At 40.3% G+C, this 15,981-nt stretch overlaps 1 protein-coding gene across 1 annotated transcript in view; it reads right to left on the reverse strand.

Moving 5' to 3' along the window:
- Nucleotides 1-15,981, reverse strand: part of LOC140453242 (dynein axonemal heavy chain 5-like) — a 293,833-nt gene that overhangs the window by 158,646 nt on the left and 119,206 nt on the right. Inside the window, 6 exon segments of the mRNA XM_072547816.1 lie at nucleotides 130-329; nucleotides 5,226-5,466; nucleotides 8,034-8,272; nucleotides 9,142-9,204; nucleotides 10,793-11,011; nucleotides 13,680-13,915. Of these exon segments, the coding sequence (XP_072403917.1) occupies nucleotides 130-329; nucleotides 5,226-5,466; nucleotides 8,034-8,272; nucleotides 9,142-9,204; nucleotides 10,793-11,011; nucleotides 13,680-13,915 (1,198 nt within the window).

A 15,981-nucleotide genomic window follows, 5' to 3' on the forward strand; every position in this document is an offset into this window, starting at 1 on the left:
ACCATATCAAAGAAAAATATCTTTTATTCTTACCTAATTTCCCTGTTTTGGGCTTCATCAGCATTTTTAAAATAGCACAAAGTGGACAAAACCATTACATTAGTAATTGTGCACATAATGAAGTCTCACCTATTGTTCAGCAGAGAACCAAGAACCATCAAACTATCTTCAGCAGAAGTGATGATCTCAGAAATGTTGTCGCCACGGAGAAGGAGTTCACCACGTGTTTTGAAGTTAGCAAATGTAAAATATCGATTATCCCACTCCACTAAGACTTGCTTCAGTTTCTGCTCAATATCTCTCTCCTTCACAGCGCTGATGCAAATATCCTAATGTCCAAAAATGGTCATCAGAAATGTATTTTCAAATCTTTGTCATGTCTCAGATTTGTAATGAAACTGGCTAGCCACAAGTAAATGCACCAGAGACTCAATATTTTGCTTACGTAAAACAACAGTTAGACAAGATGATGTGTTATTTCAAGGAAGTAAGTCATGAGAAAAAAGTAGAGAACTGATGAGAATCAGAAAGTGGGTAAAGTAAACTTGATGTTTTAATGATGCGGATGTGTTAGTGTTGGATTGGGATGGACAAAGTTATAAATCACACAACACTAGGTTATAGTCCAACAGGTTTATTTGGAAGTACTAGATTTCAGAGCACCACTCCTTCATCAGCGTTCTGAAAGCTAGTACTTCCAAATAAACCTGTTTGACTATGACCTGGTGTTGTGTGATTTTTAACTTTGATGTTTTAAATGCAGCCTCTTGGTCATATTTTGGGATTTAACGTTAGCTGGGCAAAGAGTGTTTCAATTATAACTTTACTCAGTATTTTCATCAGGTTTCTACAAAGTGATGCAGATTAGCAAATTACATATAGTACATATAGTCTCAAATCACAAAAATGTTGTCAGTCTACCAACTGAAACATTGGAGGAGTGAGAGTAAGAATGCATGGTGTACAGCTTCTGTTCAGTTAATTTGCCCAAAATTATTACCCAATATCAAGCACAGACTAAGCTCCATGAGCTTCTGCACCAAATTGAAAAAGATTGTATTGGAAACAAACTCAATTCACAAAACTGGCTACTCCCACGAGATGAAATTCACACTGGCCTCAAGTAAAGGCCTTCAAGGAGGATCTCAACATTAAATTGGCTCTTTTGGGTACAAGGATATAAATAGGCATTTTTCAAACATTTTGAATGTAATTCTTTTAAATTACTGATGAACTGATTACTGTACTCCAATGTGAATAGCAAACATTTCTTTTCGAAAAGGTATTGAAAATCAGATAATGCACAAGTGTTGGGTTGACCCAATGATTAAAAAAATGCTTTTTTCTGATAAACTTAATTTTAAATATGTTAGTTTTAAAGCATCAAGCTGCCACTCAAATATTCCAAGAAATTTTTAAAGCATTTTTTAAAAAAGGCACTTCAAAAAATTGCCCATTGGCACTGGTTCATGACAGATTTTGTGTTGGCAATGTATATGCTTTGAGTGGCGCTAAAGAAAAAAAAATGTACTCAATTTGTACATGGATCACCAATTGTCATGACATGTTGTTCATTGCTATTACACATTTCAGATCACATTATCATCTGTTATATATTGAGTACTACTGGTCTAACCTGAATTTAAGACACAAGGATTGCTTTTAATTGAACAATAGGAATACTTAAGACAGAATTAAAGATGCTAAAACTTTGTGTTGTGCTTTCAACCTAATGGCATTGAGGCGAAGATCTGTCAATTTACATCACTTTACATCACTAAAACCTAGCCTCACGAAAGTGGCACGCAGCATAAATAAATTGGGTCAATACATAACAATCATTTAAAAAGATGATGTAATAATTAAACACTTCCCATTAGGGGACTACATTTTAGACAACATCTCCCAACTGTCAGATGATTCTTAGCTGTGGAAGTTGATTCAGCTGCTAACATTTTGTGAAACATTTTCTAATTCAAATCACACAGTTAAACGGCAATTCAACTGTTCTTTTCTGGTTAACTTCTACATAATTTTATTATAATCAAAACAGAAATTGCTTGAGAAGCTCAGCAGATCTGGTAGAATCTGTGGAGAGAAAATAGAATTAACGTATCAGGTCCTCTAATTTCTTGTCCAGATATTTTGCATCGACAGTTTTTCGTTTTATGTTACTGTAAAACTTTTATTTATAACTGATCAATTAATAGCTTTGTCAGCTTTGAGAAGATTTAATGCCCAGGTTGAGGAGGTTTTGGATGTAAGCTTGCTCGTTGAGCTGGAAGGTTCATTTTCAGATGTTTCGTCACCATTCTGGGTAACATCACCAGTGAGCCTTCGGGGTTAGTGACCCACTTTCTATTTACGACTCTAAGAAAAAGGATGGGAACTGACATTACCGCAGGAAATGACATCACCACAGGAAATGATGTTGTCAACCCAAGGAAACCTAAATAGAAAGTGGGTCACAAACACCAGTGCTTCACTGGAGGCTCACTGATGATGTTACCTAGCATGGTGATGAAACATCTGAAAATGAGCCTTCCAACTCAGCAAGCAAATTTATATCCAAAATAATACCTTGTTTAAGATGACCTACGAAATATATGCCATCAAAGATTCTTCGTCAACCAGGTTTACTTTTTTAATGGTAATGGAATATTAAGCTTCTAGTATAGGCAATAATTCAAGAGGCATTATTAAATAAATATGAGTATTAAATCCAAACAGACCTATTAGAAGTACCAAACAAGCGTTGCTTAAACAAGAGGAAGGTCAAAGTAAAGAGGGAGCTGTAAAGCTGGAGACTTTTGAGAAATAAATGTTCCTTTATTCGATCATGGGATGATGATGCTTTTGGGAGAGCCAGTATTATTAGCCTAGCCCTAACTGTCTTTGAGTTATATGGCTGGGCTGTTCCAGGGGGCAGCTCAGTGTCAAACACATTGCAGTGGCTCTGGAGTTACAAGTGGGCCAGATTGGGTAAGGATGGCAGATTTCCTTCTCTCAAAGGCAAATGTTTGAAGGTTGTTGCTATGGTCCACATCACTGAGATTAGCTTTAAATTCCACGATTTATTGACTGAATTCAAATCCCACCTAAACCCATGTCTCCATAGTATTAGAATTGGTGAAACATTACCATGCGCTACCACACGGAGACATTTACTCTCAGGAGGCAAGGTGTGCAGACAATCATGCAGAAGACGCTTGAATTGTTGACATTGTATATTACCCTCTGGATGATTAGGAGTGATTCAGTTTTTGGTAATGCCATACACCTGTGGAATCTTACCACTAAAAGTATGTCCCTGATCATGGTGAATTCAATATGGAATACTGAAACAGACAAACCAGTCTTGTGTCTGCGTTTTGGCTATAACTGAGGCCCTTTGGTTACATTTGAGTATGGTCTTTATGAAGTTGGTGAAGGCTTCCATGACTATGAGTATATGCTTTGCCCCATTACTACTGGGGTCAAGTATTGCAAATATATTGCAAAGACGTCTGAAGTCTCCTAGAAACGAGAGATCACATACTGGGCTAAAGTAGCTTCCCTGCTTTAGCTAACATAAACCACTCACAAATTTGACAGTGGTCATAAATATCTGTGGATGTTCTTGGTTGAAGATAAAAGTTTATTGCTGAAGTCAGAAATCTGTTGAGTGTGCTACCCTTTACCCTGACAATGATGAGGGCAACTCCCAGGGTTACTCTAAGTGAACTCTGCTACATATAACACATGATGGTCTAGCAAAGCATGATGCCAACCAGTTGGTGATGGCTGGCATGAGCCTTCAAGAATAGTGATGGTGAGAGTGGGTAATCAAATAGACTGATTGTCTGATAAACAAACAGTTCGAAGGGGCTGTACAGGCCAATACACTTTGAGCACATAGGAGGTCAAAGACGTTCCATCTGTCAACAGTATAATGTATCGCAGTCACCATATTTATTAGGGCACCCTAATATCTCTAAAAATATTCAACTCTAATACCATAGCTATTCTAAACGTCCATACTTTCATTAGAGTATCAATTGGATGATGAACCACCAGAGACCTCACACTATGAAATGCATGATTGAAAATAGAAAGGGGTGAGTGCGATGTCATCATGATTGGTGATTTCCAATCCCTGCATTAAGCTATTGGGGTATCCCACTCAAAGCCAGGCAGTGGGAGCTCTGTCCATCGAGTCAGAGACCAAGTTCCTCCATTCAGCTGCTTGTATTCATAAAGGCTCTGCTTTCGCTGTGTCAGGCTACTGTTGCCCCAAGATAACCCTTGTCAGTACCTCAAAAATCTGCTACAGACTTCTTTGACTTTCTGTACTACTTTGCAGTATTTCCTGACAGGCTTCCCCACACAGAGGTTCCATCAAAAATACTACCTTCACACTTGTGTTGAAGCCACCCAGTTGTGCATCCTCATTCCATCTTCAACTGGTCCTCCCCCCAAATTTGACCAGCCTCCTACTCATTGACAGCCAGAACATCCAGCCACTTCTTTCCTCTGTAACACCAGGGGGTTCCATTTCCTGACTTTGGCCTAAAGTTACAATTTCCTCCAGCCTCAGACATTTCAGCTTCCCTCATTCATCTTGCCAGGTTCAACTCCCCCAATAACCAATCTCATTTAGCCGGCCTTTCAATTTCAGCTGTTGTGACTTGATGCCTGTGAAGTCCTGCTGACTGCGCAGAAAGGTAAAATGAGGTGTAATCACACAGACAGTGGAAAGATCACAAAGCAGGGATTCTTTGCTCCACTGGCATCAGACTGTTACAAAGATGAGGGTAAATTAAGGTTAAACAAGGAAGACATGGTATTTATGTGGAACTAAGTGTGTGGTTTACATTTGATTCAGGAAATCCCATGTCTTTCTCTCTGTTCCTTCTCTCCATCTGCTAATGGCATTCTGTCCTCTTGGGAGGTTCTGTTTGGCTCCTCCAGTTGCCCACCCAGCGTCCTCCCTCACCATCACCATCTCCTGCTGAATGTCCCAGCACAACTGCTCCAGATGCCCCACTTGGTGCCCACCTTCACCATTGCCAGCTGCTGCTGAAAGTTCCATTACACTATTATTCTTGAAATACATTTTTTTTAGAATGAAAATAATGTAGACGGGTTTAAGTGATAAATGATGTTCCAGCATTCTTCCCTATTTTAAACAATTCAATATATAGTTAACATTACAAATTCTAATAGCTATACAAATCAAAACTCACCTCAATCTCCTCTTTGTACTTTAACAATGGGGCTTCCATTATATTGGACAATTTAAATGTTTCACTGTCAATATCAAAGTCATGATCTGTAACTTGGGCTATGCGTTGCCAATGACGAGCCATCATGGCCTTGTTAGACATCATCTCCAACAGGGGACAACTTTCACTGAAGTCATCAATGGTCTGCTTTAAATCAAGATAGGCTGGCCACTCCTTCAAACCTCGAGGTAATTTACGGCATCTGAAATGTAGTAGTTCAGATACTATTAAACTGTAATTGTTCAAAGATAAACTGCACTTCAGACACAGCAGAGATAGAAATTAGACTTTCAAATTTATTAATTACAAAAATAAAACTAAAAGCTTCTGGAAATCTGAAACAGACATAGAAATTACAGGACAAACTCAGCAGGTCTGGCAGCATCTATGGAGAGAAAGCAGAGTCAACATGTGGGTTAGTGACCCATCTCAGCTACTTCTCATTCTGATGAAGGGTCACTGGACGTGAAACATTGATTTAGCTTTTGCTCCACTGATGCGGCTAGAACTGCTGAGCTTTTCCAGCAATTTCTGTGTTTTTTTTCATTGCCGAGTTGTTGGTATGAAGAAAACAGATTATTTTTCATTTATCACTTTTCTGAGCATAGAATAACAGAAAAGTGTTTTTCTTAAATTGTATATGATATTTTTTGAAAATAGTGCATTGGCTGGTTATTACTCACCCTGTTCAATTCCCCCTTCCAAATCAATCAATAAGGAAGGCAGGCAACAAACTAAGTGACCAAATTGTTACTTAATTGTTACCAACCAAGCTGAACAGTAATGATTTAGCAACTGAAACATGCATTGAGAGCCTTCAGGTTTGGTAACAGGTGTTATGCCATGCTCAGTCTGTGCTAGAAACACATTGCATGATGGTGTAAATGTTTGGAAGGATTATTTTGTCTTACGCACTAAGCACCATGACAATGTGTGCAGTGGATTTGGTAAAAGAGAGCATAGGATCTTGAAACACTGAGACCTACCATCCAGGTCCTTCTCATAGCTACTGTAAGAATGTTTTTCATAACAATGTAATTTGTACTTAGTTGTTAACATGCAAAAAAAACAATATTGCAACAATGGCCTTGCCAGAGATGTCCACATCCCTGTATACATAATAAAAAAGTTCTTCAGGTGCTCAGCAGCCAAAGTAAACGTACCTTAAATGGACTGCGCAGGATTGCGTGCAAAAGGCTAGTTTTAATGTTTTAAAATTTGCTTCATTCTGTAATGAGGAAGAACATTTCTGTTCATTCGAATTATACCCATCAATCACTGCTTCCACCATTCCTGATTGGTTCCACACTGCCACCCAGCCCCATCGTCTTGACTTTGCAAACCCTTGGTGACTGTCGAGCTATTTCTGAAGTTTGAGGCTAAGACTAATGATCGCAGTTCACCGATAATGAACAACTGAGGTTGATGAACCAATTTGCATGATTCAGCTATTAGCATTAGGTGTGTAGTACACTGGAATTATGCCATATTTTCTCAGCCAAACTCTTTACTCTGCAGACTAACAGGCAATAGAAAAGAACTTTTGCCCTTCAGGGAAGAAGCCTGCTTCCCCTCACACCTCAGCTCCATCCAGAAGAACCTCTCATCCAGAGAAGACGGGAAAGACTCCCCACTCCCAAATACCCCTTGACCATTTACTCCAGTATTCCCCTCAGAGTAACTAGTGCTGCTACAGTATATGTTTCCCACAACTCTCAAAGAAATAACTGGAAAAGTTAGCTAATTACAAAATAACAATCAGATCCGACACTAAACAACTGTCTGAAGAGTCTTTATAGGTTTCATCACCAGCAGTTAATCAATATTAGCAGACACTGAGCTTAATGCAGGCCATGAGCAAGAACCAGGACAAAGAAAGCTGCCACTGCCCTTTATATTACAATACGATCCATAGTATGCTCAAAATAGATGAAAATATTTTATTCTGTAAGGCTACATAAACAGCAAGACCTCAATAGATCAAAATGCATTGCATCCATACAAAACTGACTGCTATTCAACTCTATACTACAGTTCAAATCAACTTAAACTTTAAGCTTTAGCAACCATGTCAATCAGGTTCACTGAAAGTCATCCTGTTTTCCTTCCACTCCCTTCCCTCTCTAAATGACATTCTTCATCTTTCATGTTCTCTTGACTTTAAAGATTTCATTGTGAAATGACTATAAATTATTTGTTGTGAAACATTGCTAATTGGACACCAATACCAGTGATAAATTAACGATATAGCTTGCCAAAATGATCAATAAATGGGTTTTGTGTTGTATGATATGAAAATCAATCTTGCAAAATATTTCTTGGGTCGATGACATGGATTTATAGATTCTGCGTGGGTTTCCTCCGGGTGCTTCAGTTTCCTCCCACAGTCCAAAGATGTGCAGAACAGGTGAATTGGCCATGCTAAATTGCCCATAATGTTAGGTGCATTAGTCAGAGGGAAATGGGTCTGGGTGGGTTACTCTTCAGAGGGTTGGTGTGGACTTGTTGAGCCGAAGGGCCTGTTACCACACTGTAGGGAATCTAATCTAATCTAATCTTAGTTGGTATTGCCTAACTTCTAATATATGTCCATAAACCTGAAGCCCAGCAAACAAGCTGAAAAATGAATAAGCAAGTTCTGGTACAAAGTTTTCTTAAATATTTTTTTTAAAACTGTCACTATCTTTTCACGCATATTTTATCACAAAATATTTCCTGGTTTGTGTAAAATCAGATAAGAGCTCAAGAAAATGCACACAGCTAACAAACCTGTTTTGAAAATCCAAAAGCTCACTGTTTATCTTTTCTATGTTCACCTCAGACCAGAGAATATCGAAGTAACCATTCACTGTGTTAATAACATTATTGTAGAGACTATAAAGTTTCTGTAAAAGGTTCAGCTCCTTCTTTATCTCCAACAACTGAGGACACTGTGTAACTGGCAGTCCAAAGAGTTCCTCACCACTTGTGTAGGTGATGTATTTGCGATAGAGATTGTCAAAACGATTCTGTAATGATTAGACAGAGCATTATCTAATAAAAACATGTGACCTATACAGCTTAGATCACCACAACAAAGCTCCCACAGTTAGACTGTGTTCATAAGTCTAGTCTTGCAAATAACTTATATTTCCCTTTGAAATCTGCAAGCCAACAGCAACGCCAAAACACATTCAGCCCTTACAATGTGAAAGTCTTTACATTGGAAAATGTGGTTTAAAGTCTGATGTTGGGAAAACAAACGCCTTGTAAAAAGAAAGCTATCTAATAGTTTCAGTTTGTATTTCAGTTAGTTTGCATGTTTTGAAAAAATTTCTCACACCTTTACAGACATTAAAACATTAAGTACAATGATCTTTCATAGAGTGAGTTTGAAAGGAATGGCACTTCCACCCTCTTGAAGAACTGATAATCCAACAAATTACTCAAATTCAGATTCATCTATGCCTTTTGACAAACATTAAGTTACCTGAATAAACCGACATGGTTAGAATCCACTAAATATCTACTTAATTAATTCACTCTGCTTCTCTTTCACTTGGGTCAGGAGTAATGACAGAACTGGATACACAGAGGTTAACTCTCATCAGACTTTCTATAATGACAGTTTGCCACTTTGATCAAATATTGGGCATTCTACTTGAACGTTATAACAGATAAATGACCTACTATCTGTTGAGAAGATTCATCATGAGAGTATATACTATTTTTTAATGTCATGGTTAAAATTATTGATTTTGAAATTATCACCTTCCCCAAATTCTACTTGAGTTAAAAATGAAGAAGATATTTATACATTAACATGACTAAAAACAAAAAGACATGTCTCTCCTCCAAATAATTAGTAAAGCACAAATAAGTTCCATGGTCACTGCACCTGATAGATAACCAATTGGTCATTTGCTTCTTGTGGAGAGAGTCCAGGCTGCATGGGGCCTCCCTGATACAAAGGATAGAAGAGAGTATTTGGCTTTGCAATAGAAAAAGAAATGTACAAAACAGTGAAATTATCCTGGCAGATCTTAAACAATTTGTAAAATAAACAAATGATACTGTAGTCGCAAGTTTTGTTAGGAGTTCCATTAAACTCCCACTTTAATTTCAGTGGGAAACCAGTGAACTGAATGCAGAATGCCAGGGATCTGGATGTACATCTCCACTTTTTCTGGCATTTTCTCCTCTGCATAAGATGAGCACACATTGTTATATTCCTGCGTAATGTGTAAGATGCAAACAGTTACCAAGAACATTTTGATGATGTTAGTGCTGGATAGCACCTTACTGATTTTTGGGAACAACACAATATAAAAATTGGTCAAATCCTCTCTGTAAGATGATTTTACTACTGCTTGATTGTCCTTGCATAAGGACAGTGTTCCATCCTTTCAAGAGAAGCAATAAGGAAAGTGCAGTCTTCACAAAGTTTCTGCACTAATGTTCTCAGAAAGTGCAATGTATTTTAGCTTTCTGGTCATATGAATAATTTCATGATTGCAATCATTAAATAATAATAGATGTAAAAAATTAAAACTGTCAATGTGGAGTTTTGAGACTATTTGATTATTCACTCTTGAATCCCATGTCCATACAATTGTAATTTTTAACTGTAATTATCACAAATAACTCACATTCCTTTTAACCCAGGAATAGAGAAACTATATGGATCTCCTACTGCCAACACACCAAAGATAAGTATTAACCAAATCTAAGACCCAAGATCTCTTGGTTTTGTTTCACAATGGGCGTATTTATCCATCAAGTTAAGGCAGAAGCCGTTTATATCTTGTGCACATTTCAGCTGTATTATCTTTGTTATAACTTTTCCCCTGTCTTCTGTTTTATTACTTCAATTACTGCCCTATGCATTGGGATAGCAGCTGACTTTTCCCAGCTTGTATGCTGATTTGAATACTCCAAGATTGAGAGATAATAATGCAGAGGCTCCAGTGTCATACGTAAAATCAAATTACATTCTGTAAACATACTGTCCTTCCTGTGGGCAATAATTAAAAATTGTTTGTGAAATTTTGCATCCATTCTCTTCCATTATAATGGCACCGACTTTGGTGAGCCTTACTCTGGATGCTTCTTTAACTGATTCACTTTATGCCAGCATCAACTGATATTCAATATGCCCCAAATTCACGTTAGAATGGGACTATTGGAACTGACTGGCCCTGCAGTCAGCAAAAATGGCATCAGATAGAGACCTTGAAAGAAAATGTGATCAGTCTTTATTCTACATCATTTTTGGCAATGAAACGAGGGACAAGCAGAGTTATAAAATCATTTCTAGTTACTTTGTCCTTTGCAGCAAAGCTTCATGGTACAGACACAGAGCCTCATGATCAAAAATAAATCATTAGCACATTTAAATCAATTCATTTTTAATTATGCATGAATGAAGAAAGCCAGTTCAGTAATTTAGTAATTAATTATTTCTCTTTAATGTTTTATAATTGAGAAGATGTCAAGTAATGATCAGAAAAAATAGCATGTGGAACTTTATAATGAAATGTTAATATTACCTTCTCATAGTCGCAACAAAATTTATTTGAATCTCCCATAAATGTTTTAACATTGGTGATCAGTTCCGTACGAAATGAAGGTTGCAAAGAAATGAGATGATTTTGTATTTCCATTCCACGTAAAAGGAGCTTTTCCCATGTGTAACGCAATGTATCTACTCTGTCAGAGTCTTCTTTAACGACTTGGATCTCATATTTATTCAACAAGGTATAGAATTCCTGCATTATTTTAAAATAAAATCCAATAAAGGAAAGGATTTATTTCCTTCCAAAATGGCCTTCGTGTCCTTAGTGGCATGTATAGCTCTTTCAGATTTGCCCCCACATTTTACTGCAGAACATCAATGGTAAACTTGTTAAAGCAAACATGACTTATGTATATTCAAAGTCAAATTGAAAAAATGCAGTATCCAACCATTTTCTGCGCAGACTCCCGGCCTCATCACAGACTCCCACACTCAGCTCGGACTCCCAGCCTCAGCGCAGACCCGCGGCCTCAGCACAGACTCCCAGCCTCAGCGCAGACTCCCGGCCTCAATGTGGACTCCTGGACTCAGTGCAGACTCCCAGCCTCAGTGCAGACTCCCAGCCTCAGCGCAGACTCCCAGCCTCAGCGCAGACTCCCAGCCTCAGCGCAGACTCCCAGCCTCAGCGCAGACTCCCAGCCTCAGCGCAGACTCCCAGCCTCAGCGCAGACTCCCAGCCTCAGCGCAGACTCCCAGCCTCAACGCAGACTCCCAGCCTGAGTGCAAACTCCCAGCCTGAGTGCAAACTCCCAGCCTCAGCACGGATTCCCAGCCTCAGCGCAGACTCCCGGCATCAGCACAGATCCCCAGCCTCAGCGCAGATTCCCGGTCTCAGCGCAGACCCCCAGCCTCAGCGCAGATCCCCGGCCTCAGCGCAGATTCCCGGTCTCAGCGCAGACCCCCGGCCTCAGCGCAGACTACCGACTCAACACAGACTCCCGACTCAACAGAGACTCCCAGCCTCAGTGCAGACTCCCAGCCTCAGTGCGGAGCCCCAGCCTCAGTGAAAACTCCCAGCCTCAGTGCAAACTCCCAGCCTCAGTGCAAACTCCCAGCCTCAGCGCGGACTCCCAGCCTCAGCGCGGACTCCCAGCCTCAGCGCGGACTCCCAGCCTCAGCGCGGACTCCCAGCCTCAGCGCGGACTCCCAGCCTCAGCGCGGACTGCCAGCCTCAGCGCGGACTGCCAGCCTCAGCGCGGACTCCCAGCCTCAGCGCGGACTCCCAGCCTCAGCGCGGACTCCCAGCCTCAGCGCGGACTCCCAGCCTCAGCGCGGACTCCCAGCCTCAGCGCGGACTCCCAGCCTCAGCGCGGACTCCCAGCCTCAGCGCGGACTCCCAGCCTCAGCGCGGACTCCCAGCCTCAGCGCGGACTCCCAGCCTCAGTGCAGACTCCCAGCCTCAGTGCAGACTCCCAGCCTCAGTGCAAACTCCCAGCCTCAGCGCAGACTCCCAGCCTCAGCGCAGACTCCCAGCCTCTGTGCAAACTCCCAGCCTCTGTGCAAACTCCCAGCCTCAGTGCAAACTCCCAGCCTCAACGCAGACTCCCAGCCTGAGTGCAAACTCCCAGCCTCAGCGCAGATTCCCAGCCTCAGTGCAAACTCCCAGCCTCAACGCAGACTCCCAGCCTCAACGCAGACTCCCAGCCTGAGTGCAGATTCCCAGCCTCAGTGCAAACTCCCAGCCTCAGTGCAGACTCCCAGCCTCAGCGCAGACTCCCAGCCTCAGCGCAGACTCCCAGCCTCAGCGCAGACTCCCAGCCTCAGCGCAGACTCCCAGCCTCAGCGCAGACTCCCAGCCTCAGCGCAGACTCCCAGCCTCAGCGCAGACTCCCAGCCTCAGCGCAGACTCCCAGCCTCAGCACAGACTCCCAGCCTCAGTGCAAACTCCCTGCCTCAATGCAAACTCCCTGCCTCAATGCAAACTCCCAGCCTCAGCGCAGACTCCCAGCCTCAGCGCAGACTCCCGGCCTCAGCGCAGACCCCCGGCTTCAGCGCAGACCCCCGGCCTTAGTGCAGACTCCCGGCCTCAGCGTGGACTCCCGGCCTCAGCACAGACTCCTGGACTCAAAGTGAATCCAAGATTTTCTCCTGGCCTTGAGACCATCAAGGTAAAGCTCAGTGTGGTCTGGAGGTTAGGTACTGGCATGGACTGAGTTGGAAAGGCTGTTGTTCTGGACTTTTCATTTCTTTATTTTTATAATTGTTTCCTATGATTTTGTACTTTTATACCTAAGATGGCACCAAGGTCTGTAATGCTGGACTTTTTATTTCTTTACTTTCTGATTTTCTTCCTAAGAATCTGTACCTAAGTACATTTGTACCTAAGATGGCACTGTATAGTGGCGACTTGTAAACTTTTCTCTGTACTCATGAGTACATGTGACAATAAAGCTCATTCTAATAGAGTTTGAAAATACAGTCTAATTCTGTCTTAATCAAAAAGGAGGAAAGTCACATAGTGCAGAACACTTTCTAAACTTTCTTGACCAATATTAGCATAAAATAATCGAAGATCAAGCATAAATATGGGTAAACTATAAACTAAACTGCCCACAGTCCATTAGCACCTGCCTTAGAACAATCCCTGCTGTCAGAAATATGAGTAGATAAATGTTATGGACACTACAGTCACAAGGAACTGGTTCAAACTTGCAAGTTTTCTTTCACATAAATACTTTCTCAAAACAACTCATTTTCATAGAGATTTCACCCAGTGAGTTAGGCCAAGGCAGTTACTCCAGGAGGTGAAAGGTCTAGATGGCATTGAGAAGTTTGCAACCTTTTTGTATCATTACTTAAAACTACTGAGAAGAAATACGATTCTGATGAGCTCTTCAAACAAAGGTTGAAAGTACACCTACCTCAATGGGTCCAATCTGTAAATCGATGTCAATCTGTTTCTCCCGGATATCTTTTAAAGAACCCGTGATAATTCTTATATCATCCATATCATTCACTGAGCAATTTAGCTTCTTTGAAGTCTCTTCTACAAAGCCCAATATATTATCCAGATTTGTTTTATATTTTTCATTGCAGTGATGAGAATATCCAATCATCCAGGCTCTACTTTCTTCAGCCAAGGCTAACTTCAAATCATCTGTTTAAGTAAATATACATACCAATAAAGTAACAAAATTTGATTATTACAGAATCTCTAAATACTTACAGCAGAGGGCTCACCATATGTCCATGGCCACAAGCAATGGATCGTCATGATATTTCCAAAGACATGGTAGGGTTCAAACACCACAGAAAAGTCAATGAGATAAGTTTCTATAAATACTATGAATGTCATTGTGATCTTGTAGTCAATGTCCTATTGTGTTGAGCATGGTGTGTCAGAATGTATGCACTCTCCAGGTTAAGCAGTGTGAGACGAAAAGGGGATCATTGGACTAGGTCACAGAGGCATTATTATTGATTCACTTTAAAGTCATATGTTCTGTCATTATTTTTATAGGTAAAAATCACACAACGCCAGGATTGTAAGACACATAATTTATGTGAAAAGATCATTTGCTATAAATTTTGTGTCCTAATGATCCTGCTCCACCAGCTACCTGACAAAGGAGCAGCACTCTGAAAGCTTGTACTTCCTAATAAACCTGTTGGACTATAACCTGGCGCTGTGTGATTTTTAACTTTGTCTACCCCAGTCCAACACTGGTATCTCCACATTATTTTTATACTTCTACGTTAAGCTTTTGGCAGCAAAATTGTATGTTCCCCAAGAACAGGTTTCAAACACAGTTTCAAAATCTGCATCTGCAAATTTTGGCAAGTGCAGCTCTCTTGTATAGACTATTCTGCTTCCCTTCTTAGATCTTACACATGACTGATGTAATTGTTCCATAATAAGACATATCACTCTCTCATGACCATCACAATTACTTCACAACCAGTGACTCACTACCTGCAGATCCTAAAGTATGCTCTAAATTAGGTGCAATATCAACTTTGGATCTTGTGGCTGCATCTGTATAATTGAGTGACAGTGTTACAACATTATCAATCTTTTCTTCCTCTTCTCCTTCCTGCTTGTGCCTGGCCATTTTGGAGTTCTGTGAGTTACTGTTTAATGTGTGGAGTCCAAGTTGCTTTGGCACTTTTTATTTATATATTGTAGAAAGTGTTAGGTGAGGATCCAATATTCTTTATGACTTATCACTGACCAGGAACCTCTTGCACTCTTAATCAGTGTCCTGGATGTGTGTTGAAACATTTGCATGTTGCAACTCAATTTGTTTGGCAACATTATGAAGAACCTTCTTGGCCATCAAATTTTGTAGCCACACATAAACAGTAACACACAGATGGTCTAAGCATGTACTTTTTAAAATTTCTTCCCAACCCCTCAGCACAACCCAATCCTTGTTCTCTTCTTTTTATCAGCTATCCAAGAACTCCAAAATGGCCAGGCACAAGTAGGAAGGAGAAGAGGAAGAAAAGATTGATAATGTTATAACACTGTCACTCAATTACACAGATGCAGCCACAAGATCCAAAGTTGATATTGCACCTAATTTAGAGCATACCTTAGGACCTGCAGGTAGTGAGTCACTGGTTGTGAAGTAATTGTGATGGTCATGAGAGAGTGATATGTCTTATTATGGAACAATTACATCAGTCATGTGTAAGATCTAAGAAGGGAAGCAGAATAGTCTATACAAGAGAGCTGCACTTGCCAAAATTTGCAGATGCAGATTTTGAAACTGTACTAAAAGCATTCAATATATACTTGAACCCAAAATGGAATCTCGTAATCAAGTGAGCATCATTGAGTCAGAGTTCTCAAAGGCCAGGGGGATTCATTGAATCATTAGGTTAGCCATTGTTGTGGTTATGGTACTTCACAAGTTAAACCTATGCACAGCCACATCATGCTATCATACCAAGACCACATCAAATTTTCATTTTTTACGCAAATTGGATGAGTTAATACTGAAACAAGTCATTTGATGTGCTAAGTATGCTGAAAAATCAGGCCATAATCCATGGAAATACCGAGGAGTTCAGGTGAACCCACTTGGTCCAATTCTGCTCCTATTTCTTGCGATACCGAGAACATTCATAATAAATGTTTAAAAAAAAAGTGTAGGCATTACTATTCTTATACAGGCCAAATCAACAGTAAGCTAAACATCAATTTAATTGTCATACTTT

Source organism: Chiloscyllium punctatum, chromosome 26 (assembly GCF_047496795.1).
Source record: "Chiloscyllium punctatum isolate Juve2018m chromosome 26, sChiPun1.3, whole genome shotgun sequence".
In the NCBI taxonomy this organism is placed as follows: Eukaryota; Metazoa; Chordata; class Chondrichthyes; order Orectolobiformes; family Hemiscylliidae; genus Chiloscyllium; species Chiloscyllium punctatum.